General features: G+C 41.9%; 1 protein-coding gene across 2 annotated transcripts; it reads left to right on the forward strand.

Moving 5' to 3' along the window:
* Positions 1–26747, forward strand: LOC141772927 (voltage-dependent L-type calcium channel subunit beta-4-like). 2 transcript variants are annotated; one of them, XM_074644464.1, is made up of 14 exons: positions 1–350; positions 17535–17654; positions 18452–18574; positions 18669–18790; positions 19024–19076; positions 20278–20297; positions 20504–20584; positions 23940–23998; positions 24224–24324; positions 24473–24624; positions 25696–25791; positions 25884–26054; positions 26149–26196; positions 26285–26747. In XM_074644464.1, the coding sequence occupies exons 1-13, from the start codon at positions 312–314 to the stop codon at positions 26176–26178; spliced, it is 1167 nt and encodes a 388-aa protein (XP_074500565.1). In that variant the 5' UTR covers positions 1–311; the 3' UTR covers positions 26179–26196; positions 26285–26747. The 2 variants fall into 2 exon arrangements, with proteins under 2 accessions (XP_074500565.1, XP_074500563.1); XM_074644462.1 differs by lacking the exon at positions 1–350 and adding an exon at positions 11186–11714.

Here is a 26747-nt window from a genome sequence, read left to right on the forward strand (position 1 = left end):
AATTCTTGGCTGTGTGAAAAGTGCAGGTCTTGCATAATTGATAGAGAAAGCTGTAATCTATCCATCCGTGTGTCCGTGCCTATATGGCTTTGTGTTGTGTACAGTCATTGATCATCATGCCGTGAATCCAGAAACAAGAGGCAGCTTCCAGCGGAGCTCCAACATCCACATGATCAGCATCAGGACCGCGTTTCTCTCTCTGGACGAGGCGAGCTGCTCCGCATGCCTTTATAGTTGATGCCTTTTTTTTTTTTACTGTGAAAAACTGGCGCAAGTTGTGCTGAGATGACCGAGATCCCCGTTATCTGCGGATGTCCCTGACCAATTCAAGCGTCTTTCTGCTTAACGAGGTGGGTTGTTTTCAGTTTCTCTCCTCTTTTTGGGATCTCTTCGAGGAGGTAATTGACGAATGAATGAATGCAGGAGGAGCAGGAGGTTTGAAATGCGTCGTGTAGCTCTTCATCACCGCACCTGCAGACATAAACAAGCAGTAGCTGGAGAAGCAGGGTCCCTGTTTGTTGGAATGCTGATCATTAGATTATAGGCTGACCTCACTGGGAATCTTTCACTTCGGACTAGAGGAGACATCTGATGCGGTGGCACTGTCAGTCTGCCAGCAGATATGCAGGGACAGATGAGCTGCATGCAGAGGGGTTTAAAATGTTCAGGATAAAACATTTGCACCAAAATAACATAATTGCTGAGCTGGATCAACAGATGAAAACATCTGTTCATGCTTGCACCTTTATTATTTATTGGGCTATAAGATAAATAATTACAGTTTTGCTCTAGGAATTGCATGTATACACTGTTAAGAATTTCCCAGTAAAATAACAGTAAAGAACTGGCAGCAGGGTTGCCTTTATGTTACTGTAAAATTAACATTATTATGCTGTCGCTGAAATTTACAGCTTTGTACTGTTAATGAAAAATACATTTTGAACTGTTTTTTTAATTAATTTCACAGTATTTCACAGATAATTTACTGTTTAGAGATACATTATATAGCTGTTTTTCACCTTTCTTTTACATTATCTTACTGATTTGTTTTAAAGCACTATTTAGGTTGTATTTTTTACATACATTTTAATAAACATTATTTTTTGCCTAGATGAATAGACTTAGCAGGTTACAGACATAGGAATAGCCACACTAAATACAATTAAAGGCACTTGTTAGTGGAAAAAGGCTATAATAGACTTGTTGACACTTTTCCCAAAATGTCTGTCTATAGCTGGCTACAAGCACAGAATGCAAACCATAACAACATGTGAGTGAAGAACAATAAAGCTAATTCACTGATTTTACAATCATGTACAATGTACAAGCCTCACATGTGCAGATCAGGTCCCAGAATTAAAAATATACTGCAATCACTGTCACGTATGTGTGATAAAACAATTGTTACTCATATTTGAATGAGAAAAACAACAATATTCCACTGATGACTACAGATGAATCAATCCACCATCAACAACTGTCCCCTCTCAGTAAGACTGACTTATACTTGCATGATTATGAGGTTTATGTTATCACAATTATATTCTTACGGTAACTTATATTCTCAGTACTCTTTGCAACAGAATGACATCAGGAAAATATTAATATTCACCAAAAAACATTTGCACCAAAATGAAATAATTTCTGAGCTGGAGCAACAGATGAAAACATCTGTTCATGCTTGCACCTTATCATTTATTAGGCTATAAGATAAATAATTACAGTTTTGCTCAAGGAATTGCATTTAGGCCATAATAATCATGTTGTCACACATGTGTGATAAAACAGTTGTATATTTGAATGATAAAAACAACCATATTCCACTTATGACTGAATCAATCCACCATCAACAACTGCCCCCTGTCTCAGTAAGACTGACTTATACTTGCATGATTATGAGGTTTATGTTATGAAAATTATATTCTTACTGTAGCTTATATTCTCAGTATTCTTTGCAACAGAATGACATCAGGAAAATATTAATATTCACCAAAACAATGATAAAAAAAGTGTCAATGTCACTGTAAAGTAGTGCAATATATTGATATTATATCAATATTGTGAGTAGATATCATCTTAGATTTTGGATATCATAATATTGTAATATGGCATAAGTGTTGTCTTTTCCTGGTTTTAAAGTCATAGTCAAGTCAGCACACTGACACACTGACAGCTGTTGTCTAAATGTTAAAGAGTGGAACTTCCCTCTGTGACAGTGTAGTAATTGATGATGCGATAGCTGTAAGTGCAATATGCATGTATGTGATGTAACTCATCTAAATGACTCAGAGTAGTAATCCCAGTGTGTCTCCAAATGTAATAATTCTCTATTAATAATATGATCCACTATTAGCTGGTGAATAGAGAACAGAGACTTCTATTATAATGAAGAAAAGTGTGATTTAGTAATAATGCAATTATCCACCAAAAAGTCACATAACCGTTAATGTTTTGTCTTTTTGTGTTTGCTATGATGGTTGCTGATCATCCTGTCCATTATATCAGGTTATCATGACACTCTTTCTCACTCTTTCCTGGAGGTCTGCTTTATAGAAGATACTGTATTTTCCATAATGAGCACAACTTGGTGAAGGTTGACAAACTGTGGCCCACCTGTGATAATAATAATCTGTGATCCAGGACACCTTTGGGGCGTCCATCTGCATCTCTGTGAGCTTGTTTCCCACCCAGAGGGTCTGGACTGTGTTGAAGGTGCTTGAAAAGTCAAAGCACATGATTTGGACCGTGTTGCCAGCCGTATCCAGCTGGGAAAAGGTCCTCTAATCTAGAGGAGCGAGATGATTGCAACATTTGCTTCAGTGTGTGTCTGGTAGGCAAACTGCAGGGGGTCGAGTCAGTCTCTCTCTTGCACTAGATACATCCGGTGTGCTTGAGCGCTAAAAGTCTCTCCAGAGTCACGTTGAAGCTGGTTTTGCACTTCAAATTAAACATTTCCTGTTGGAAAAACAAGCAGCAAATGACTTGTGCAATTTGAGCCATTATATTTGGTTTACACAACATTTAGCGAGGTATGAGACACTTGCTTTCGAATGACATTGAGAAAAAAGTTACTGAGCAGAGTTCTTTGAAAAGTAAACAACAAACATTTTGTCAGACAGTAAATTCAATCAAATTTTAGGTTGTGGCATAAGACAGAAAACAAGATTGGAGTTTGATGCATTTCATATATATTCAATTATTTCCATTGCAATAGTGTGCAAAGTAAATTTGTGTTGTTCATTGTTGCACTTTGTAAATAATGAGTAAAATATTAAAGAAAATTCCAATTGAAGCTTGCATCATGCCCATGACAAAACATTATTAGAGTCCTGCATTTATGTTGACAGTTGGTTCTGTAACAAACACTATTGCACATTCACACATGTTACATTTTCTGTCCAGGTTACACCCAAAACATTCAGGGCTTTAGCCCCGGCAAAATGACCTGACAACGCCGACTTAGAAGAATGTATGTGCTGGACTGATCCCCGGACAGCCCCGGCACAGACGCAACATTGAAGAGCGCATGTGACGGAAATGGATCGGATCATACTTTTTTTTCCCCTCCGATATCCGATCCAGTGATTTCGATCAGTATCGTACCGATACTGACACTGAGTATCGGATCGGCGCATCCCTAATTATATTACACAACAATAATATCATGTTACATTTTCTTATAATACAATAATCACTGCTTCATGTGTCATAATATCAAGAAGAGAACATGGTAACACTTTATACAGGTCTGCAAATTTCATGGTAATTAGGTGATAATTAACAAGTAAACTATTGAAATTTCTTTATAATTACTGCCAAATTACCCCAATATTTACCTCAAAATTGATCGAAAATTACTTTATTATAAACATTATTTAATAATTATATGCTACTATAGCATATAATCGTTAAAATCTTCATCGGAGGTGGAAAACCAAAACTAATAGAAGACACTTCTGATCAGGCACAGATCTCACCATTGTGTGACTTATTGTCTCCACAAATGTAACCTAGTGTAATGATTCAGGGAGTTTTTTAAAGAAATTTCAAAGAAGCTAATATGCTAATTCTTATCTATTTATCATGAAAACAAAGCATATCAATTAACTTTATATTCTTTTCCTGGAAATGTATCAAATAAATTACCAGCTATGTATTACTGCTTATTGGGAAATAGCGGAATATAATTATTAAATAATGTTTATAATAGAAGTCCAGAGTCAAGTCCCAAGTCAAGACAGCCAAACAAAGTTTTTTTTGATCAATTTTGAGGTAAATATTGAGGTTATTTGGCAGTAATTCCAAAGAAATTTCAAATAGGTTACTTGCTAATTATCACCTAATTACCATGAAATTTGCAGACCTGTAAAATTAAGTGTTACAGAGAACATTATGACTGTAGACTAATGTCTTGTATTTTCTGGAAATGTATTTCTGTTAATATTTACATTGGCAGCTTGTCGTGTCGTGGTGAAATGAACTGCTCAGTGATCTAACCAGACATTAGCCTATATGTAACGTACTGTAAGTATGTACGTGTGGCCTTATCCGTACATAAAATACACTGTCTGTGTGAAGAGCTGCTTGGTGACACTATCACTCACTTCACTGGCGTCCCAGCGGTCTGTTTACCTCCCCCCTCCTCTTTGCGTTCGCACTTCAAACAGGGATCAGATCTGCACTGGAACACATGCTGTACCTGCATGTCTGAACCCATCAAGCGTCGTACAAACCTCATGAAAGGATTTGGCAGCAGCCAGGTGTCATCTCCCTCCACTCAAAAATCAAAACGCAGCATCCTTCCCTGCTACCTTAAAATAGCCCCTCATCCATAATGCACCAGCAGCAGCAGCTCTGCCCACAGAGGCGCTTCTTATGGGACAGACTGACAGACAGCTGCACTCAATGCTTGGGTGCAGCTCCTAAAGCTGCTCTCTCTCTCCTTTTCCTGCCTGTCTCACGCTCAGCGCAAAGCACTGTGGAGTTTAACTTTCAAACCTTCATTCATTCATGTTTTATTCACATCATGCAGAAGTCGAATGAATGCCTGCTCTGTCTCTCTCTCTCTCTCTCTCTCCTCTTTTCCCTCCTCTGCCTCACTGTTTCCTGCAACCTCTCCTATGAATTATGAATCTCAACTTCGCTGGATATTTGCACAGCACCTGTAGTCATGGTTTTATGCCGTCTGTCTTTAGATGCATGTTGCTGATCTCACACTGTATCTTACGCCCCTCCGACGTTCTGCACACAAATATGAATGCATGAAGCAGATCTTCTTGAGATGTTTGGGTGGTTTGGTAACTCCTACATCCACATCTGTACGACACATACACTCAGGAGCCGAGCAGGTGTCAGAATACAGCCAGCCATGACATCTACAGAACACACTCGGTGAACAGAGGGCTACACCGGGGACGCCTCCACATGTCGAACAGAGACAACTTACATGGCTCCCATATGCCTTCACCACCTCCACCATCACCAGGCTTTCTCCTGTCTCTAAACTTTTGGCTTTTGACATGTTGAAATCCACAGTGGCTGAAATAACAATGTGATAGGACTGTAGAAACGGCTGATTTATCCCCTTTGAGATTTTGCCTTTTGTAAGTTACACAACATTGTGGATACCCCTGTCCACTTACTTGTGTGTTCACTAACAAAGACCACGGCAATATAGGTTTGGTATAGTTACATATAGAAGATGGAGGGGAGCCATGATGTAGGAGGGATGGCTTACGTGTCTGGAAGGAAGATGGGATGAGGGGAGGAATCAGGGTAGTGGAAGGATGGATGGAGGATGTTAGACTTGTGTCGTCATGAAGGAACCGGGGGAGTCGAGACTCTGAGTGGGAGAGCCGTCTCTTGCGTGCTCTGATGTTTGCAGAGCTTTAGTGGTTTCTGTAGTCAAACAAGAGACAGAGAAAAGAAAAAAGAAATGGGATGTGTTTGAGGCGTGGTCTTTGTTCCCAAACCTAGTTCTAATACTTTATTACTTTCGGTCTGGGGCTCTTGGTCTGGGCTTGATATGTTTGTTCCAATCAAGGGAAATCTTAATGACACAGCATACAATTATATTTGAGACAATAGAGTGCTTACAACTTTGATGTTTCAACAGGACATTGACCCCATGTCCAAAGCAACACCATCAAACACGTTTTGGAACGCAAATCGTAAGCCATGACCTTCCCAGAAGAGTGGAGACGGCATATTCAACACATTCTCATCCCAACTCGTCATTACATTGACAATGAATGGGAACCGTGGAAAGGACGGATCTTGTGGACACGTACCATGACAATTATTAATTCTTGTGATTTTTGAAATAGATCAACAAAGTGGTAGTGTAATATTCAGGTGTCCACATACGTTTGTCCACTTTAAGTGTACGTGAGAATCCCAAGATGTGGCTAAAATGACAAATTGGTGCTTTATAATTTTTTTCTGGAGTTGCTGGATCTGACAGTGTGCGTTCATTTTTTGCATCTCGAAAGCAGCGAGAAGAGATTTTATTGGCCTGATTGTTGCTGTGAGAACACCTGGTAATCTATCTTGTCGTGATCGAGAGTCCTGAATGAACTTGGTTGCGATACAGAGTCCCATTGGACAGACGAGGAGGTAGAGATGAAGGTAGAGCAGCAGAGAGGGTGGGAAGGATGCTATGCAGAGCGGAGAGAGCCTCACTGACGTAGCAGAGGGTTGTGTACTGAGAGTGGTGGAGAATAAAGAGAGGAGGAGATGGGGGGTGGGGGGTGTGGAGAAAGAGAGAGGGATAGACTGCTTACAAGCACGCTACAGTACACTTCAGTGTTACCCAAGAGAGAGAGCACACCATGACTGACTAGCAGAGAGAGCGAGCGAGAGAGACGGGGAGTGTGCTCTCCCACCTCCAACTGAGTAAGTACGCTGCTATCTCTCATCTCTGCTGCAAACTGCACTGATGGCCACCATAAACCTGGCAATAGATGCTTTTTTGAATAAGATTAGATGATGAGGTTTACTTTGTAGAAAACCTTTCAACTCTGCTGTTGTGATTTTGAGTGAAAGTTTGAGAAATGTGAGTTGATGTATGTGTCAAAATGGGGTGCATGGCTGAATTCTCATCTACATTTGGAGCGTTTTGGAACAAATTTGATGTGCATCCAAACTCCTCAGCCTCAGCGCTGACATTTCTGTGGGAAAAAAAAGAAAAAAGTCTGAGTTGCACTAAAGCAGAAAATGGCATTTTAGTGCAGCTGTGTGACAGAGGAGCCGTGGTGGGGAAGCTGTGGGCATACTTGCAGGCGTTCTCTGTCGGTGGGGGGAAGGAGTGCATTTGGGACCGCTAGGCTTCCTGTGTGGGGTCAATTAAATACTGCATGAGACTAGAGCACTAAAAGCCTATCCCGTGAGGAGCAAAGTGCTTTGTGTGTGTGCGTGCATGCATATGTGTGTGTGTGTGTTGGCGCATCAGTGTGCAATGGCTTGATTAAATTTGATGAACCAGCAATGTTGAGAGGGCCAGTTCAGCTTCTGTTTGAGTTCCTGTTTAGAAACGCTGACATTTCTTATTATGTTTTACTTATTGAGTCAGAATGTACGAAAATATGCTCTCTGTCTGTATGTTTGGCTGCTCTTATCTAGGACATCTACTATTTCAAACACCTCCTTTCTTGGCTGTAACATCTTCACACACTTTTATTTTGATATAAACCGACCCCGTGTAGTCACTAAAAGTGTTTAAGACTCAAACTTGAAAGAATGTGCGAATATGTAGGGCGCCATTACATATTGATAAGGCTGACATTCCCTCAGTTAGCTCAGCCCCACTAGCCAAGAAACACCAATTAGGCCTTAACTGAAACTTAAATCAGGTCAGAGTCTAACAAACACGTCTGATTTAATGAAGGATGCGGCAACGCTGTGCCATCCTGTGCTGCACTGTAGGTACACAAGCTCTATGTGGGTTAGCTCCTCCAGCCTCTCTGCACTTTGAAGCAGGTTTTGGTGAAGTCAGGTTGAGGGATCCCTCGGGGGCGATGGAGAGCCTAAGTATGCCCAGCGTAGCCGGCGAGGCCAAGTCGACAGCGGGGATGAAAGATAGAGATCGTCCTGCTCCTCTTCCTCCACCGTACGCCAGCTTCACTTCATGTCAACCCATCCCTGATGACTCACGTCATTACATTGTCCTCACTGCATCTTCTCTTGCGATGTTCCCAGTTTTTAAATCTCCATATAGACTGCTGTTATGGGGAGAACTTGGTGTGTTGCGTGTGTTGAAATGACTTGGAAGTGCTTATTTATAGGCTGCCAAGGGCTCATTACAGGCAGGGAGCAAGTATCCTGAGGCAACATTAGAGCAGGAGGAGGGTGGAGCTGCTCGGGACAGGATGGAGTATCAATCTGGGTGGCTCTCCTATTGATCCACTCTGCCCTACTCTGGTTGCACTGTCAGGAGACCTTCCTTCTCCCTGGCTCCGCCGGATGATCCACCTTTGCCTGTAATGCTGCCTCAGCTCCCACTGCACACACAGATAGTAAGGTGCATCTTCACAAGTCAAAAGGTCAGGTGACTGCAAAGCTTCTGTGCTAAAATCTGCAGATTTGTTGGGGGAAATCTGGCAGTCTGAAGTGCCCTTTCGCGAGCGTTCCCAGTTGGTGCAGAGCTGCTCGGTTGCTTACAGTGTGGTTGCACTGGGCGGCTCTGCGGTGCTCAGCAAGAAAATAAATACTGGGGCTCAGTATCAAACTCAATTTTTGGTGGAAACTGAAATGTGTCTGTAGCAGCACCAGCAAGTATAGAAAGCTGTCTTGGTCTTTAATCAGATATCTAAAACATGTTTTGCCTCGATTACATTGTATTTCATTTAGGTGAAGGTCTTGTACAGCTGCTTGTGTTTAGACAGCATTCATCATTTGAGAACTTTGGTTTCTTTTGTTAAATAAAGAGAGATTTTGAAGACTGGAAACTGGAAAAAAGGATTGTTATTAGCACCAAAACTCAGCCATGCCGTGATGATTATTAGCATGCGTAACCACGTTCCTCTTTTGCTTCCATTGTGAGGGCCTGTGTGAGCTTTGAAAGAAAGTGCTAAAAAAAGAAACATTATGAAGTACACCTGCATCACATTACCAGGAGGATTGAACAACGCTAGATGTAATATCATCCTGTAGAAGAAAAAAAAAACTCATATCATTGCTGCAGAGCCTGAATAGATGCTGTAGACGCCTCAGTGGCTGTCTGTTCTTGTTCTCCATATAGCCAGGCACTTAGTTCACATTCAGATGGGCTATCTGGCATCAGTGAATATAGCTGAGCCAGTCTCAAATCTGCTTTGCTCTTTCTTGAGGGAATTCATCAAAACTCAGTGAACTTTGACAATCCTCCGCAATCCTCTCGCCACTGCCAGCCCCAGTCTGTGATGGGAGGAGTGGAAGGAGAGGAGAGGAGAGCTATATTTAGACCGACTGAACAGCAAAAAATAACAAAAAAGAAAAGATTCTGCTGTTAATCTCTGGTTCTATTGTTGTACTAATGTACCGGCTGTCTTCCTCCCTCTGCCTTTTTTCGTCATTGTACCTCTGTTTTCTTCACGCTCTTTCACCTTTTTCCCCTTATCTTTATCATCATGTCCCTGAAACATGACATGATTCACATTTATAAAACTCATGTTTCAGGATTTTCCTCAGTGTTTAAGCTCCCTCTGTCTTGCTCCATCAATCTAATCTGCTATTCAGGTGTGTTCCCTCCCTTCTCTTTTTGTGTCTTGTGTTTTCGCTCCCTCACCATCTTTGCATTCCTCTCCCTGCTGTGTGAAAAGCTGCTTCTCAATGGTAGCTTCATGCACAACACTAATGATGAAAATAGTCACCCTATCTTCTCCAGAGGCATCTGAAGGGAGCTATAGTTGTTCTAACTACAATAACATGTGTGTGTTTGTGCGCTGGTATCCCTTTAATTTTGAAAAGCCATGTAGAGAAATATAGCCCTGAGACATTTTTGTTGCTTAAAGCCCCGGTGGAGTGCACTTAATTCTTAAGCAGCCAAAGTTGAATGAGGGTGAGGGAGCGCACGCTGCCAGCATAATGGATGCTAAAGTAGGGTCCTCAGTGCCCGGGGCAACCTGGAGAGAAGGCATGCAGCCCAGCCAGGAACAACTAGGCTCGTGTGCTACAATATGAGACCTCTCTGCCGGCTTATTAAGACATCTGATGGACTCTAGATGGCTGCTTGCTGACTCACCGCTGCATTTCTGTTCTAGAGGCTCATGCATCACCTTCCTGTCAGGAGGATGGTGCAGGGCAGGCATACAGGCAGGCTGGCACAGCCCTGCCTTCCTCCTCTACTCCTCTACTCCTCTCCCTCTTTCCTTCATTCATGGAGACTTTACGTCCTTTGTGTTGTTGAAGCAGTCACCTGTTAAGCAAAGAGAGCTACTAATTGACATGATCAGTACGGACTCAGTTGTCTCTCAGCATCTCCTTGCTATTATCACTTAGCATGGCTTACATAACGGCTCAGACTTTGTTCTGTCTTATTTATAGAAGTTTTATATCTGTGCCCAGTGAAAAATGATGATGCTCTGCAGCAGTGTCAGAGTAAACACCAGACCAGCCCTGCTGATCTTATGTCACTTTGTCAGGATCTTTTAAAGTGGGACGTAAGAGGAATGATGCGGGAGAGGGATGCATGAGATTTGAGGAGAGGAGAGGAGACAAAAGGAGAGGAGACAAGGGAAGACAAAAAGAGAGGAGAAGAGACAAGGGAAGATGAAAAGAGAGGAGAGGAGAGGAGAGGAGAGAAGGGAAGATGAAAGGAGAGGAGACAAGAGAAGATGAGAGGAGAGGAGAGGAGAGGAGAGGAGAGCAGACAAGGGAAGACAAAAGGAGAGGAGAGGAGACGAAGGAGAGGAGACAAGGAAAGACAAAAAGAGAGGAGAGGAGACAAGGGAATATGAAAGGAGAGGAGAGGGAGACAAGAGAAGATGAAAGGAGAGGAGAGGAGAGAAGACGAAAGGAAAGGAGACGAGACGAGACAAAAGGAAAGGAGACGAGAGGAATGGAGAGAGGAGAGGAGACGAGAGGAGACAAGAGAAGACGAGAGGAGAGAGTAGAGGAGACAAGGGAAGACAAAAGGAGAGGAGAGGAAAAGAGAGGAGAGGAGACAAGGGAAGACAAAGGAGAGGAAAAGAGAGGAGAGGAGAGGAGACAAGGGAAGATGAAAGGAGAGGAAATGAGAGGAGAGGAGACAAGAGAAGATGAAAGGAGAGGAGAGGAGAGGAGAGGAGAGAAGGGAAGATGAAAGGAGAGGAGAGAAGGGAAGACAAAAGGAAAGGAGACAAGATGAGACGAGTGGAGAGAGGAGAGGAGAGGAGAGGAGAGGAGAGGAGAGGAGAGGAGAGGAGAGACGGTGCATGAAACCAGAGAAAAGCTTCTTTTCTTCCATGCCTAGAAGCTGTAGAAACCCAGCTGTACTGTACCAGTAGATGCGGGCGTGTACACACCAGCGCTGCAGTCAGAGCATCAATTTTGTATAGGAAATGGCTGTTGAGGCAGCGCAGCAACGTCAGCTGTGAAGCACTTAGGCTGAGCGCGCCTCTCTCTCTCTCCCCCCTGAAACCACACGGGCTGAGGGGAGGAGGGTTCCGCCTTTCCTGTGCAATGGGGGAGAGGAGAGCGCTGGCAGCACCATCATGTCTGCCTCCGACTCGAGCGCTACCGGACTCATCTGTAACAAGGTACGCTGATGATGCTCCCCTTTCTGTTTAATCACTCTGCATGCAGACTCTTCATTTATGAGTCCCCTGTCTGTCTGCTCTGAGACGTCTTTCTGTTTTTTCCCTCCCCGCTCACTCTTCTTGTCTCAGCAGAAGTCTATTCCTGTTCACTCACTTTGCCAGCATCCCCCCACTTCTCCTCCCTCTTTTTCCTCATCTTACTGCACACATACAGTGTGTCTATCTATCTCTCCACTCTGTGTGTAGGATACTTTACAGCTTTACATTGAACTTGTACCTCACTGGGAGGCCCATCTGTTGAATGTCATGGATTTTGACTCTGTTATTTTGTTAGAGTCTTGTCTTCTGTCTTTTGATGAAGTCCTTCCTATACCTTTGAATAGTGTAGTTGAGCCCATACTTGTGGTTCTGTTTGCTTCAGTCAATTTCAAGATGTCACTTTGGGTGCGCAGCTGCCTCAGAGTCCACTGTGAGATTTCAACAATTAAAGAGATCCCTGAATAAAGTGATGGGGGACAACATGTACAGTCAAGTGAGAATATAAGTATCAGTACGAAATTCCCTCTATTATCTGTCCACCACAGCTCAGCAAGGACAGAGGACATAAATGACTTGAGAAGGTACCCATTTGATGAATTACTACCGAAGCCTCCTATTAACTTCAGATAAACTTTGGAATATATTTTTATATACTTTGTCCCACATCTCTTACATTGGAAGAACCTTACGAAGTACGTATGAACAGGCAGCCTGTTCTCATTCCACGGGGGTCAAATACCAATGCTTTGTCACAGCCGTTGGCGTTTGACACCGCCATACAAGGCACCATTTAGCACCACTATGAGACTTTCCATCAACTACAATGTAAACCCATCTGTGGCAACAGTAAACGCACAGGGAAAGTGCTGTGATGACGTAGTTTAAAGAGCAATAGAGACACGGGGCGGGCGGGTGGGATGGGAGGTGGATGGGTCCAACAGACACAGGACTTTCATCCGGGCAGGCTGGTCTCATTCACTGTTCGTGTGAATATCCCACAAAAAGCAATTTGTGTGTAATTCATGTAATTGTGAAGCAGGAAATATAAAGAGCGGCAAATGCTGCGTAGGGAGGAGGTCGGGGTGGATGGGCGGGTCAACAAAAATATGCTTGTGTCCCACATGAAACCAGAAGTTAATTTATTTGTCACGTAACTTTTACAACGTCCAGTTACATTTGCACTGTAAAAACGTAGTAGTTTTAAGCCCAACCATGTTGTTTTTCCTAAACCTAACTAAGTGGTTTTGTTGCCTAATCCTAAGTGTTTTTATTGAATTAATTAATTAAACATGTGTTTACTGCAAGCGAAAAGTGACGCTGAGGAGTCATTAACAAGACCCCGGGATGATTGTTGATCCCAATTTTCTTAGTGGTCCAACGGTGGTACTACAACTCCCGTGTCCGTCACGTGATCCCATTGGGCCCAAAAAGACTTTTCCCCATAGACTTACATTGGGAAAGAGACCTCTGTAACTCAGCGGATTTTTTTTTTTTAGGTGAATCAACTTCACAGTACGAACACTCTATTAGCCCTTATTTAAAGCTGAGGTAGGCGAGATTGGAGCAAATCTGATTAAAAAAAGTTATTTTTTATAAAACGGTCGCTATATCGTGACAGTAGTGCATGAGACAGGTAACCCGAAAAAAACATGTGCCTCTGTGTCCTCCGGTGGTCCTAACGGCATCTGCAAGATTTCACAGACCGGAGGAAAACGAGCAGTCAGAGCTGATCTGAGGTCTGCTGTCCATCTGCTGTCTATGAGAGCCGGCTGTCAATCACTTGCGAACTCCGACCAAACGGTCAAACTAGGCAGCGCTGATCAAATATAAATCAATATTATGTTACGTTAATGCCTATTTCTCCCCTCAAATGTTTTCAGAATCATCTTGTAGTGCACGGTTCAGCTGTAAAATGATAACGTTTGTAACACAGCAGCCATTGTGAAATCTGTTGAAGGAACGCCAAGTTCCGGTCACATGACCGGAGCACAGCCAAAAGGAGCTCTCTCTCTCTGAAATGACTTGTGATTGGTCAAAGTCTCCTGTCACAGGCTAGATTTTTTAAAGCCTGAAAACAGAGCCATGATGAGGAGCAGAGGTCTAGTTATCTCTCAGAACACTTGAAAGCAACTTTCATAAGAAAGAACGGGTCCCCGCCTCCAAACTTGTATCCAGTTCTCTTAATACATCCATTCCATGGTCATTAAGCATGCGTTTAGTGCAACAGAAAAAGTGATGCGGAGGGGTCTGACAAAGCCACGGTATATGACGAGTTCGAATTTGAAGGTGTCCAAATGTCAAATGGGCATGTAAGTACTGTTTTAAGACGTGAACCAATCCTTTAATGGCAAATTTCATATTGAAAAAGTAAAGCCCTGGGGGGAAACTAACATGGTTTTCCACCATGTTAGTTTCAGTAGCTGTTCTGTTTGCTTGTCAGTTGACGAGCATTGTCAAAATCTTCCAGGTTCCTTCTTTGGTCTCTTCAAGAAAAACACCCAGGTGAATTTATACATTTGACTTTCTCGTTCATGCACATGGAGAGAAATACAAAACAACCAAGAGTCTGAAATCTCTCTGACTGGGAATGGCTTTGAACAGCAAAGCACTGGGGGAAGTGTCAGAGTTACCAATGAGGTGACGTTCTACATAGTGACTGGCTGTAATGTGTGAATATCAGGCATTTATTACACAGTTGAATGGCTCTAAGGAAAAGAGAGAATGAGAGATAGAAGAGGCCTCATCATTTTGAGATTATGTAAAAGTTCCCACACGATTGAAAGAAATCTTTTGCACATTTCACAACTCCTTGTCATTAAATTAAATCCGTGACTTTTCTCTTTGTATCGCAAGTTCAGACAGTTAATCTTAAAAAAGTATCTTTAAAACATCTGGTATGTATTGTCAGTAGTGGGGCAACAGGGAGCAACACACTACTAGCAACAACATATTCTGCAAAGTACTGTTGTAGTACTCAAGACCGGTCTTGGTCTTGAGACCGGTCTCATATCTGATTCTTTGCATCTTTTTTTGCACACCTCAAAAGCCAAAAAAACGACAGCAAAGAAAATCTGAGCATTTTGCATGAAGTTTGTTAGGAAATCATGCAGTATTAAGTAAAGCGATGTGATTTTTTAACAATGGATTTTGTGATCTGGGCAGTAACAAGAAGAAAAAGACTGGCAGTCCTGTACTTCCACTTCAAGGGAATGTGTTTCCTCTTATTCGTCTTTTCTTTTATCTATACAGGAGATTTTTCATATAGTCCCTCTTCATCAGATCAAATATGAAACATTATAAGGTGAAGACAATGTATAGATATTTTGTGCTCAAGAGACTCGGCCTGTTCTTCAGGGTATCAATCCTCTTCATCCGTCTACAGAGCTGCTTTAATTAGGTTTTGTTTTGTCTGCTGTAGACTCTTCAGATTCTGCTCCACCTCTAGCAGCCTTTGATATTCAAATGAAATCCACAAACTCTGCGCTGGATTCAGCTAAAACTGCTTCTTTTGTGTGTGTGTGGCATGGGGAAAAAAAGCAAAGGACTGATGGAAATGTTGGGTAAGAGAGGGAGGAGGAGACAGGTAGGGGAGAAAAGGTAAAAGAAGGATGACGTTGTTATTGAGCTATATTTATCTGATGTGAGTGCTCCTGTCTGCTGTGTGAGGAGGCTTCCAGCCCTGCAGCCAGCTGGGACTGCAGCCACCGGGGAAGAGCAGCACGATGATGGAGAGAGAGGACTAATGTAGGATCTGGTGAGGTGAGCTTTGTGAGATCTTTATCAGCCTGGACATTTATCAAATGTAAAGAGGGTGGCTGGTTGTACTGTATGTGTGCTCCAGATTATTTTCCTTTACAGTGTTTCATAGAAGAGAGGCGGCTTTTTATGTTTTGTGTTGTTCAGAAATTTGATGTTCTTGTTATTTGGTGATTGACATTTAAATATTTGGTAACACTTCATTTTACAGGCCTGCAAATTTCATGGTAATTAGGTGATAATGAGCAAGTAACCTATTTGAAATTTCTTTGTATTCCCAATATTTAGCTCAAAATTGATCGAAAATCACTTTATTATAAACATTATTTAATAATTATATGCTGAAATAGCATATAATCATTAAAATAGGGCCATTAGGCTTGAGAAGCGGCTGTGCCCTGCTCTTCATCGGAGGTGGAAAACCAAAACTAATGGAAAACACTTCTGATCAGGCACAAATCTCACCATTGTGTCATTTATTGTCTCCACAAATGTAACCTGGTAGCTAATGTACTGATCAGGGATTCATTATTATCTATTTATCAGCAGACATGGAAATAAAGCATATCAATTAACTTTGTATTCTTTTCCTGGAAATGTATTAAATAAATTACCAGCTATTGGGAAATAGCGTAATATAATTATTAAATAATGTTTATAATAATGTAATTTTTGATAAATTTCAGGTAAATATTGGGTTAATTTGGCAGTAATTCCAAAGAAATTTCAAATAGGTTACTTGCTAATTACCATGAAATTTGCGGACCTGTAAAATGAAGTATTACCAAAAATTTCCTACGAATTAAGAGTTGTTGAAGTGTGTTCAACTGAGCATAGGGCTGGGTGATAAGTCCCCAATCTTCTATCCCGAAAAGTCATTTCATATCTCGATAACGATATCATGATATAGCATGTTTTCTGGTTATTCAATCTATTTGAAATATCCACGTGGTAAAGCCTATTTTTGCTCCTGTGTGAATTACATACTTGACTTTCTTATGAGCTCTTCTTCATTTGGTTGGGCTGAGTCTGAGAAAGTGTCTGCATGTTGTGACCTCTCGAAGCAAAATAGCTGTTCACTCTATTCCAGCTCACATGGGAGGAACGTAAAGCGTCGTCCAATTGACGTAAATATTGCTGTAACACAGTTTGGCTGCTGGATTTTCGTCATCACGATAGAAACGATATAGAAAAAATATAAACGATAGACATATCGTCTTATTTTGAAAATTTGTTGGCAGTTGAACTATGTCTGTAATTGATTATCATTCTTAAATGGCAGGTTGTTGCCACAAACTAAGACTTTTATTTTGTTTAATTGTGAATCATACCCTCTGGTACATTACGAATGTCTATGGCAGACATTTTTAAATGTGTTAAATTTCAAATTAACACTTTCTTTTTTTGTATTCTGACATAAATTACAGCATGTTGATTCTCTGATACACAAACCTAAAACTCAAAACATATAATTAGAATAGATTTCTCTAGTGACACCACATCCTTTGTTGATTCAACTCAATCTGGAGTTTAGAAAATGGATGTAAAGATGGATTTTGTAGCATTATTCTGTATTATCAGTACTATTGTCAGAGTTGTGTCTTATTGTTTTGTACCTTGTTAAAGACTCTGGGTCTTTGACAACATCTGGTGTGCCTGGCTGAGTGGATAAATAGACTACAAGGTCTGTGCTGGTTGTTGGTGTTGTTGCAGTTCTCACGCACATGTTCCCCCGAGACGGCTGCTTTGGAAAGCTGCAGGAAGTTACTGGTCCTTGTGAGCTGGATCACACGGCTTCAGGAAAGGACATGCAGTTTCAGGGATAGGTTGAACAAGGAGAGAGACATGGGAGACACGGAGGGGGATGTAGGTTATCTATTTGGTGCTATTTATACAGTTACTATATCATGAGTAATTCTGTAGCAACAGCTGCTACGAGGTGTTATAGGTACTGCGGTGGATTTATCTCCTCTGTCTGGGCTGTAACAGTTATTTCTCTCCATTCTTGTCCTCCTTTTCTTTCAGGGTTCAGCCGATTCCTACACTAGTCGACCCTCGGATTCCGACCTGTCCCTGGAGGAGGACCAGGAGGCGTCTCGGCGTGAAGCCGAGCGCCAGGCTCAGCTGCAGCTAGAGAGAGCCAAGGTGAGAGCCCGGGGGTCAGAGGTCATTTCTTGACCTGATTGTATAGAAGTCTAAGAGAAAATTATCCTACTTCTCACTTGATTTATTACCTCAGTAAACATTGTAAACATGAGTTTATGGTCTCAATCACTAGTTTCAAGTCTTCTTCAATCCATTTAGTAAATAATGGTCCAATTTAGAGTCAAATAGACCATAAATCAGGGGATGCTTTAGGGCGTGGCTACCTTGTGATTGACAGGTCGCTACCACGGCGTTGTCCGGTCTGGGAGTTGTCAGTGTTTTTGTCTTACAACTTTAAGCCTTTCACAGTGTGTTTTCAGTTCATGAAAGTTAATTATAACTTTTTCAGCCGCCTGAAAACGTCCGATTCAGCGTTCGGTTGTACTTAGCTCCACTCTCTAGTGTCACTTGTGGTTGCAAATAAACCAAGCTGATAACAGCCAAAAACCAAGATGGTGACGGCCAAAATATCGAACTTGAGGCTTCAAAATCGCAGTCCACAAAACAAAGGGTGACGTCACGGTGACGTCACGGTGACTACGTCCACTTCTTATATACAGCCTATGCTATACATACATTTACATTCACTGAGTCATGTTAAAACTCAGAGGTTGCTTTTCAATAGACCAGTTTTATCTTGTTGTAGATTCATAAAGGTCTATAGACCCTATTGACTTGACTTCCCTTGTCTATAGAACCAAAATTAATCCTCACACTAAAGATTTTGGGGAGTATAAAGGCAATAATACTATTGTCATAAATCTAATTTTTTAAAAACTTTTTTTGTCTGTCAACAGTCCAAACCTGTAGCATTTGCAGTGAAAACCAATGTGAGTTACTGTGGGGCCCTTGATGAAGATTGTCCGGTCCAAGGTGCCGCCATAAACTTTGAAACCAAAGACTTCCTGCACATAAAAGAGGTGAGAGGCCTTCAGCATTAAGATGATCAAGTAAAGACTTTTATTATTAAACTTGATCCATGTCAACACAAGGTGTTTGTTCACTGTCGTGCAGAAATACAACAATGATTGGTGGATTGGTCGGCTGGTGAAGGAAGGGGCAGACATCACTTTCATCCCGAGCCCAGTCAAACTGGAAGCCATGAGGATAAAACAAGAGCAGAAAGCAGCAGCGAGGTCAGAGGTCACATCTCTGTTATCACCCCTCTACTGTATCTCTTTCTTTCTGTCTCTCTGCGTTGCCCTAATTCCACCAGCGTCCTGTCTCACACACTCTTTGAAAACTTTTTTTTTAATAATAATAACTAGTTCTTGCTCAAGTGTTGCACTGTTTTGGAAATCGTTCTTTCTAAATTGCCTCCTGAGGGGATTTTTCGCATAATGAAGCTTTGCATTATGTTGCTCCACAGGAAAGGAGGTAACGCTTCATCTGGAGGCTGGAGGTCCACGCCGCCATCTGCAGGTAAGTGGGACCGGAGGAGTCCTGCTGCTGTGTCTGTCTGCTCTGCCTCTACATGCTCTCACAGGGTCAGATTCACATACAGGGCGATAGAGTGCTGCAGGGATGACAGATTTTTGGAGGCCAAGTCGGAAGTAAGCATCGCTCTGGTTCCCTCGAAAAGCCAATGAGATTTTTCCGTTGGCTTTTGGATTATTGCAGAAAATAAGCTCTGTGGCAAACACACGTTTATGAAACTTACACGTGTTCTACAGCAAGATAATCTCCAAAAATGAACACCACTTTAATGATTTTTGAAGTGTGAATGCAATCGCCAGAAGTAAAAAGCTGAGCTAAACGGACTACACCATGGTCAAATGAATGCATGTATACACAACAAGGCTGTAAAGGCGTACAAGTTGGCGTGATTACGTTTAGTAGTGTCATTTAGCCGCTTGTTAGCAACCGCCTTTTTTAAGACAGATAAAGGCTTCAAAATTCACGGGTGGGATATTTATTGATGTATTTTATGTCATAGAATAAAACGTCAGAATCTTTTAAGCTGTGTTAACCACAGACTTTATATCAGGCATCTAACTAAAAACCCATTGATTTCGAGATAAGGGAACTCATCGACTTCGAGATAAGGAAATTCAAACTTATTTCCAGGTTTTAGGACTCATTCCTGCGCCACTCTATTCCTGTGCTAAAATGTTTGCTTTTAGAAGAAATGTGTGTGTTTGGAAAGTTTGTTAGTGTCGACATAATTTGTCTTTTTACATCAAACTAAGCTTAAAGGTGCTCAATACAAATCTATTGCCTCCACACGGCTCTCAACATGGCAACGGCAGAGCCGGTGGCTAGCAGCTAACTGTGCCAAAAGTGCACAGGGGGGAGACTTTAGTCTCTGCTCAGGTAGACATTACTCCTCTATATCTTTATGTAGCAAATATATGCTATATTGCTGCTATATTAATACTCGGAATATCGTATAGTGCACCTTTAATTAAGTGAGATGACAAGTGAATTGTGATCAGCCCTCAAAAATGTACATAGAAGGCTTCTTTCTTGAAGGCCCACAATGTAAATGTACTTTTCTTCAGTCCAGCATGGCATGCATGATTGTTAATACACTCTTACGGAGCCTTAAAACTCAAATATTTACTACTGAAGAAATGACTTATTAGCTCTCCTTGTTTAATGTTCGTTTTGTTTATTCTGAAAGCCAAACAGAAGCAGAAACAGGTATGTTTTCCATTGGGCATCTTCCTTATCAATTATTTAAGAGCACCCTCAATTATGCTGCTACACTTAATGCATTTCAGCGCATTTTTATGGCTCTGTACATGGCAGAGCGGCTACTACAGTATACGTGTCAGCTAAATGTGTGTGTTGTTACAGTAAATTCACTTCAACATGTAATATATAATCTGTGCTTGTGGCCTGTGCAGACTGAACTTGTTCCTCCGTATGATGTGGTCCCTTCGATGAGGCCGGTGGTGCTGGTGGGCCCGTCGCTGAAAGGCTACGAGGTGAGACAACCAACAGTACTGCTTTTCAGTTAGTTTGCTTCTGCTTATTCAAGTTTTGTTTGGTGTGTTAATTCCCTGGATGTGGTCAGATATGGATCAGCTAACAGTGTCTATTTTCATATTACTACTCAGACTTTACGTGTCATGGCTTTAAGTCATTTATCAAGTAAAAGTAACAAACTTCTGGAGCTTATAACATGACTGTGTTCTTGGAGTAGACCACTTCATATCATGAATCCTACTGACCCTCACCTTTTCTCTTGTGCCACTATGAAGTTGACATTTAGGGTTTTGAGTGAAATGTCTGGACGACTATTGGATGGATTTCTATGAAATTTGGTTCACACATTCATGGTCCCTGACTTTTACTCCAGCACCACCATTAGGTACAAATTTAAATGTGTCCAGAACTTTGGTTTATGACCAAATATCCTCAATTTTGATATTAGCATTTGGCTCAAAGCACTACTGTGGCTAAGTACATCCTCACAGAGCTTGCATGTCATGTTGTTTAATTGTTGTTAAGACAAATAAGCAAATTAAATTGTATCACTTCATGCTGTGGTAATTTAAGATGGGTATTTACCAGCAATGGATGTGACATATTTAAGTGCTTCAGCACAGTCTCTGGTCTTTTCTTCATGGGCCTGCCATTGTTTGTTCCAGTTTAATCTGGACTGTATTGTCTGGTCCAGTATGGACTTGCCTGGTTTGATCTAAAGGGAATCACTCTCGCCTCCATTATCTCATTAACACTGATACTAAACACCGCAGTCACATCCTGATGAAATTATAGCTCACACAACAGGAATCTTAGCTCCATTTTGAGTGATACAAAACAGCATGCGCGCCCTCTTTATATCAGCTACTGTCTGTGATGTTCTCCTGAACTCTCTGTAACACATACAGGATGAGATATGTGAAAACACATTGCGGTTAAACTCGATTAATCTTAGAATATGTCAATTTCGAGTGAATCTGCGGATGAATATGCTAAAATGCGAGGCGTGTAATTGAACAGAGTGTTTCTGTGCTTCAACATTTTCTCTCTCTGCCTTGCTCTCTCCTCTGTGACTGTGCAGGCCATGTGCCAAGCCGTTTGTTTTGTGTGTGAAATATTTATGCATCGCTCTGGTGATGTGCTTTGGGGATGCTCCAGTGGTGAACGCCAGCCTGCCTCCCTCTCTCTCCCCCTCTCGTTCCCCTTTTCTCTGCTTTGTCTCTCTTGTGCATAGTATTATTTATGGTTGCTCACCATTGTTCTCTCTCTCTTGCACTCTTTTCCCCCTCTCATCGCTGCTCCTCCATGTCTCTGTTACATCGCCGAAGAGCAACACCACTGTGTGCTCTTCATCCCCCATTCTGAAGGCCATCCATTTTTCAGGACTGGTTGAAAATAGACTGCTTCACTTCATCCTCACAGTGCAAGAGCAAAACCACACACTATCTCTCTCCATGTCATCCGTAGAGATCCCCTCCACACATGTTTGAAGACATGTAAATTAAATCTGCTTATCTGTTTTTTCCACACCAAAAAAAATTAATAACCTGCTTAAAAATTCTTAAAATGACATCTTCTCTTAACTATTGTAAATTCTCAGTGTGCACTGGAGGCTTCAAGTTTCCACAGCACACCTAATTTAACTATACCTAACTATAGGTGTAACCTAGATGTGATGTCACAAATCCTGCTGGTAATCCACGTTTTAAACTGAGATTTAATGTGAGAACAAAGAAACGTTCTCCCCGTCAGCAAATTAACCTGAAAACAGCCTTCTAGTGTCAAACTCTGCACGTACATCATTCTGCACAATGAAGCTCAAACATCCAAGTGAAATAACAACAAGCAAAACCAGCCCGTTCTCATTTCCACGGCGTCAAATACCGACGCTTTGTCACGTCCCTCGGCGTGTGATACCGACGCACGAGGCACCCTTTAGCATCTGTATGAGATGCACCAGGCTTTCAAGTAACTACACTGTAAACCCATGCATGTCAATATCAAACACTCAGAGAAAGTGGTCGGGTTGTGTGGTGACGTAGTTTAAAGAGTGAAAAACATACATAGGGCGGGAGGGAGGGGTGGTAGATAGGTCCAACAAAACAGGCTGTTCTCATACCCATTCCGTAGCTATAACTCTGTAATTCGTATATATTCCATAAAATAAATTTGTATGTAATCCATGTAATCGTGAACCAGGAAGTATAAAGAGTGACAAACGCTGCGTAGAGAGGAGGTCGGGGTGGACGGGTGGGTCAAAAAACATTGGATTTTCGCCCAGGAGAAACCAGTAGTTTTTCTCACGTAACTTCTGTACTTAAGTTACGCCACTTCCGGTGTTATTTTAACCCGAACCACAATCTTTTCCTAAACCTAACTAAGTATTTTTGTTGCCTCAACCTGACAAAGTTGTTTCCTGTGTAGACGGAAGTTTATTTTGAAAAGACTGGAATGGAAATTAACAGGTGTTGCTGGACATTTGCACGAAAAAAATAACTTTTCGAAGATATCATATGAACCATTGTATGAGGATATGTTGAACAAACATAGCTTTCATCCAGGAGACCGCTGTGTCCAGTGTGAAACCAACAACTTGTTGTTTGTCTTTGTGTTCACAACGTTACGTTTCACATTACAGACGTAGTAATTTTAAGCCAAACCATGATGTTTTTTCCTAAACCTAACTAAGTGGTTTTGTTTGATTTCACAAAGTTAACCACGCATAGCGGAGCATCATATTTTGACGCGCTGAAAGTGACGCCATTGAGGCAATATGTGACGAGTTGGGATGAGAACGTGTTAAAACACATTTTTGAGAAGGACTTTAATGGTGCTCATTTCTATTCGGGCTGACTAATCGGTTTAACAATGAAATGATTGTTACTCTAATGTCTTTTCTGTCCGATTACATTGTGCTTAATTGTGCGTGTTCTCATGTGACTGTGTGTTAACTATGTAACGCTGCCATTTTGGCCAGAGATAATATTAATCACACAAAAATTTGTTCTGTCTAAAACTCAACAATCAAGTAAACACTTTACGTTAAGGCCCATATTTAATATTTATAAGCCGCATATAAAAAATCGAATAATAGATTTATAACACACTATAATGTGGTTGTAAGTAGATATAAGTATCGACTAAAACGTAAAGAATATAACTCCTCCTGTGGGCACCCATAAGTGGAAGCTGGTAAAGTGCTTATTAAATGCTAAATGAGGGGACTTAAAATAAGTGTTACCAAAATCAAAAGTGAGTGAGAAATAGAAGTAATAATGTTGGGTGTGCATAGGTGTATATTTCATAACACCAGTCTTTCCTAACTTCTCTTCCTTCCTCTCATCTGTCGCGTAGGTAACAGACATGATGCAGAAAGCCTTGTTTGACTTCCTGAAGCACAGATTCGATGGCAGGTGGGTACGTCTGACTGTGTTGCTCCTCTACTGCTGCAGCTCGGTGTACAGTAACGCTGTGACCGAGCTACAGAGACGTTCGTGGGACTCTGCCTCTCACGTTTCATGGTCGATAGGACACATGGTGGTGATGATTTATTTTTAGCTGCGAGAGAGTACAAGTTCATCTCATCCTTTGAAATGGAACAGTTGTGGATGTGATGTGATGAGACGCTTCTTCTGTAGGATCTCTATTACACGGGTGACTGCTGATCTGTCGCTGGCGAAACGCTCGGTGCTGAACAAGAAGGCCATCATGGAGAGATCCAACACGCGCTCCAGTCTGGGTGAGTGATGACAAAGTTGTCTTTGATCTGTTTTTGCTAAATAAGGATTAATACCTGCTAAGAATAGATGCCTCCTCTCTCTTTAATGTTGAGTAAGTGATGTTGCTCTGTCTGTCTGTCTGTCTGTCTGTCTTTGGTTTGTTGACAGCTGAGGTCCAGAGTGAGATCGAGAGGATCTTTGAGCTGGCCAAGTCTCTCCAGCTGGTCGTCCTGGATGCAGACACCATCAATCACCCAGCACAGCTCCTTAAAACCTCTCTGGCTCCCATCATCGTCTACGTCAAAGTCTCCTCGCCTAAAGTAAAGCACCACTCACCACATATAGTTTTTTAAAATGATAAAAATTTGAGCTGAAAGAGTGGAATAATCAATTTGTTGATTGCCAGAAAACTATGTGTATAAATTATTTTGATAACAAATTTTGGTTGTTTATTCACGTTTTTAAAAAAGTCAAACATTTGCTGGTTTCAGCTTCTCCAATGTGAGGATTTTTCTCTGTTTTATAGCTCTCTAAACTGAATGTCTTTGGGTTTTGTACTCTTTGTCAGACAAAACAACATATTTGAAGATGTCACCTTGGACTCTCAGAACTTGTGATGAGCATTTTTCTGCATTTTTTGACATTTTATAGATTTAAAGATAGGGTCGGCGATTTGGAGAAACTAGCAAGAGTACACTAGAGCTGAGCCTGGTGTTGCCAACTCTTCTCCAATGAAAGTAGCTAGTAGCACTAGCTCCAAAAGTCCCTAAATCTAGAGAAAAACTCACCAAGTCGGCATCACTGACAGTCCGTCCCTTCAGGCCTCCCTCCAAAGCCACTCCAGAGTGCATGGAGGCAGGAAGGCAGTCCAATCATTTCATTCGACCCGAATGAAATGATTGGACGGGATTATTACAGTTGTGCGATACTGGATTTAAAAAAAAAAAAAAATTGTCAGAGTATTTGATTTATTGATTGCTGTCGGGACGTAATGATAATTTCATCAAATATAAATAAAAATGTATTTTAACAACACTACCAACCCTACCTTTAATGATTAATTGATAATGAAAATAATGGTTGGATGCCGTCCTAACTACAATGATTCACATAATAGGTTGCTTGAATTTCCAGGCAGGAGGGTTTGCTTATTTGTTTTTATGACTCGTGATGCACTTCGACCACACGCGCTGAAATGGGCTTGAAATCTTCTCCACATTAAAAGGAGGTTGAAATATGATGATGTCCCACGATGCACTCGCTTGACATAACTAAACAAAACAAGAAAATTAGGAGAAATTAAATCAGAATCGTGCATTTGATAACCTACATTACTTGGGTTTGTCTTTTTTTAACTGCATGACTCTCTCTGTCTCTGACTCATCTCTCAGGTCCTTCAGAGGCTGATCAAATCTCGAGGGAAGTCACAAAGCAAACACCTCAACGTCCAGATGATGGCAGGGGACAAGCTAGCACAGTGTCCGCCTGTATGTCACTCTGCCTAAACTCTGTTATTATTATTATATCATTATAATGGACACTGAGTGGCGTAACATCTCTCTCATCTCTGACTCATTAGGAGATGTTTGACGTCCTCCTGGATGAGAATCAGCTGGAGGACGCTTGTGAACATCTTGCAGAGTACCTGGACATTTACTGGCGTGCGACGCATCTCCCCTGTTCTGCCCCTGTTAACCCCTTACTGGACCAAAGCGTGATCACCCCACCCTCAGCTAATTCCAGCCAACAGGTCAGACAAACACAAAAAACTGATGCTTTTACTAACAATTCGGCTGCATTATTAATTAATCACAACCTTTCTGCCTCCTGTGTCCATTCACCAGTTTTCTGAGACTCAAGAGTTGATAGAATGATCACTACCACAGAGAGAGGTGAGAAGACATTCTTTCTGACCTTACTGGTTTCTACTGTACTGGTGCTTTTTTCCTCTGTTGAAATGCTCCCTTTGCTCCGCTGCAGGAAGCCTATGCTGTCGGCTGGGGTCAGACTCGGAGGTCATAGAGCACAGGGACCAGGGCGCCACCAGGGGGCAGCAGCAGCAGCCATCATCTCTCCAAAGCCAGCCACCACCTTCTCTGGCCGCTCTCAGGGGCGAAGAAGAAGAAGACAGGAGTCCCTTGAGAGAGAGAAAGAGCAGGAGGCTGGTGAGCTGGAGGAAGAGGAGATACAAAAGCATGGAGAGTAGCAGGAGGAGGAGGAGGAAGATGCGAGAGAGGAGCCTCCACCTCACTGCTGCCCCCTCGGGAAGAGCTCCCTGCTCCCACCGCCACGCGACAACTCAGGGCCGCTTTCTACAGCTGCACGCCTACTGGTAACAAACACCAGTACAGCTGTGCAGTCACTGCACGCCCCCTCCCCTCACCCCTTCCTCCCACCCTGACCTTCCCAACTCCCTCGGCTTTCACACTGGAAGTCACACCCC

Source organism: Sebastes fasciatus, chromosome 8, assembly GCF_043250625.1.
Source record: "Sebastes fasciatus isolate fSebFas1 chromosome 8, fSebFas1.pri, whole genome shotgun sequence".
In the NCBI taxonomy this organism is placed as follows: Eukaryota; Metazoa; Chordata; class Actinopteri; order Perciformes; family Sebastidae; genus Sebastes; species Sebastes fasciatus.

Excerpts from the sequence above, each read along its gene's own strand:
- LOC141772927 (XM_074644462.1), top strand. The coding sequence starts at position 11,670 with ATGTCTGCCTCCGACTCGAGCGCTACCGGACTCATCTGTAACAAG. Across the intron at positions 17,655-18,451 it reads TGCAGCTAGAGAGAGCCAAG|TCCAAACCTGTAGCATTTGC; the intron begins GTGAGAGCCCGG and ends GTCTGTCAACAG. Across the intron at positions 20,585-23,939 it reads CGTCGCTGAAAGGCTACGAG|GTAACAGACATGATGCAGAA; the intron begins GTGAGACAACCA and ends TCTGTCGCGTAG.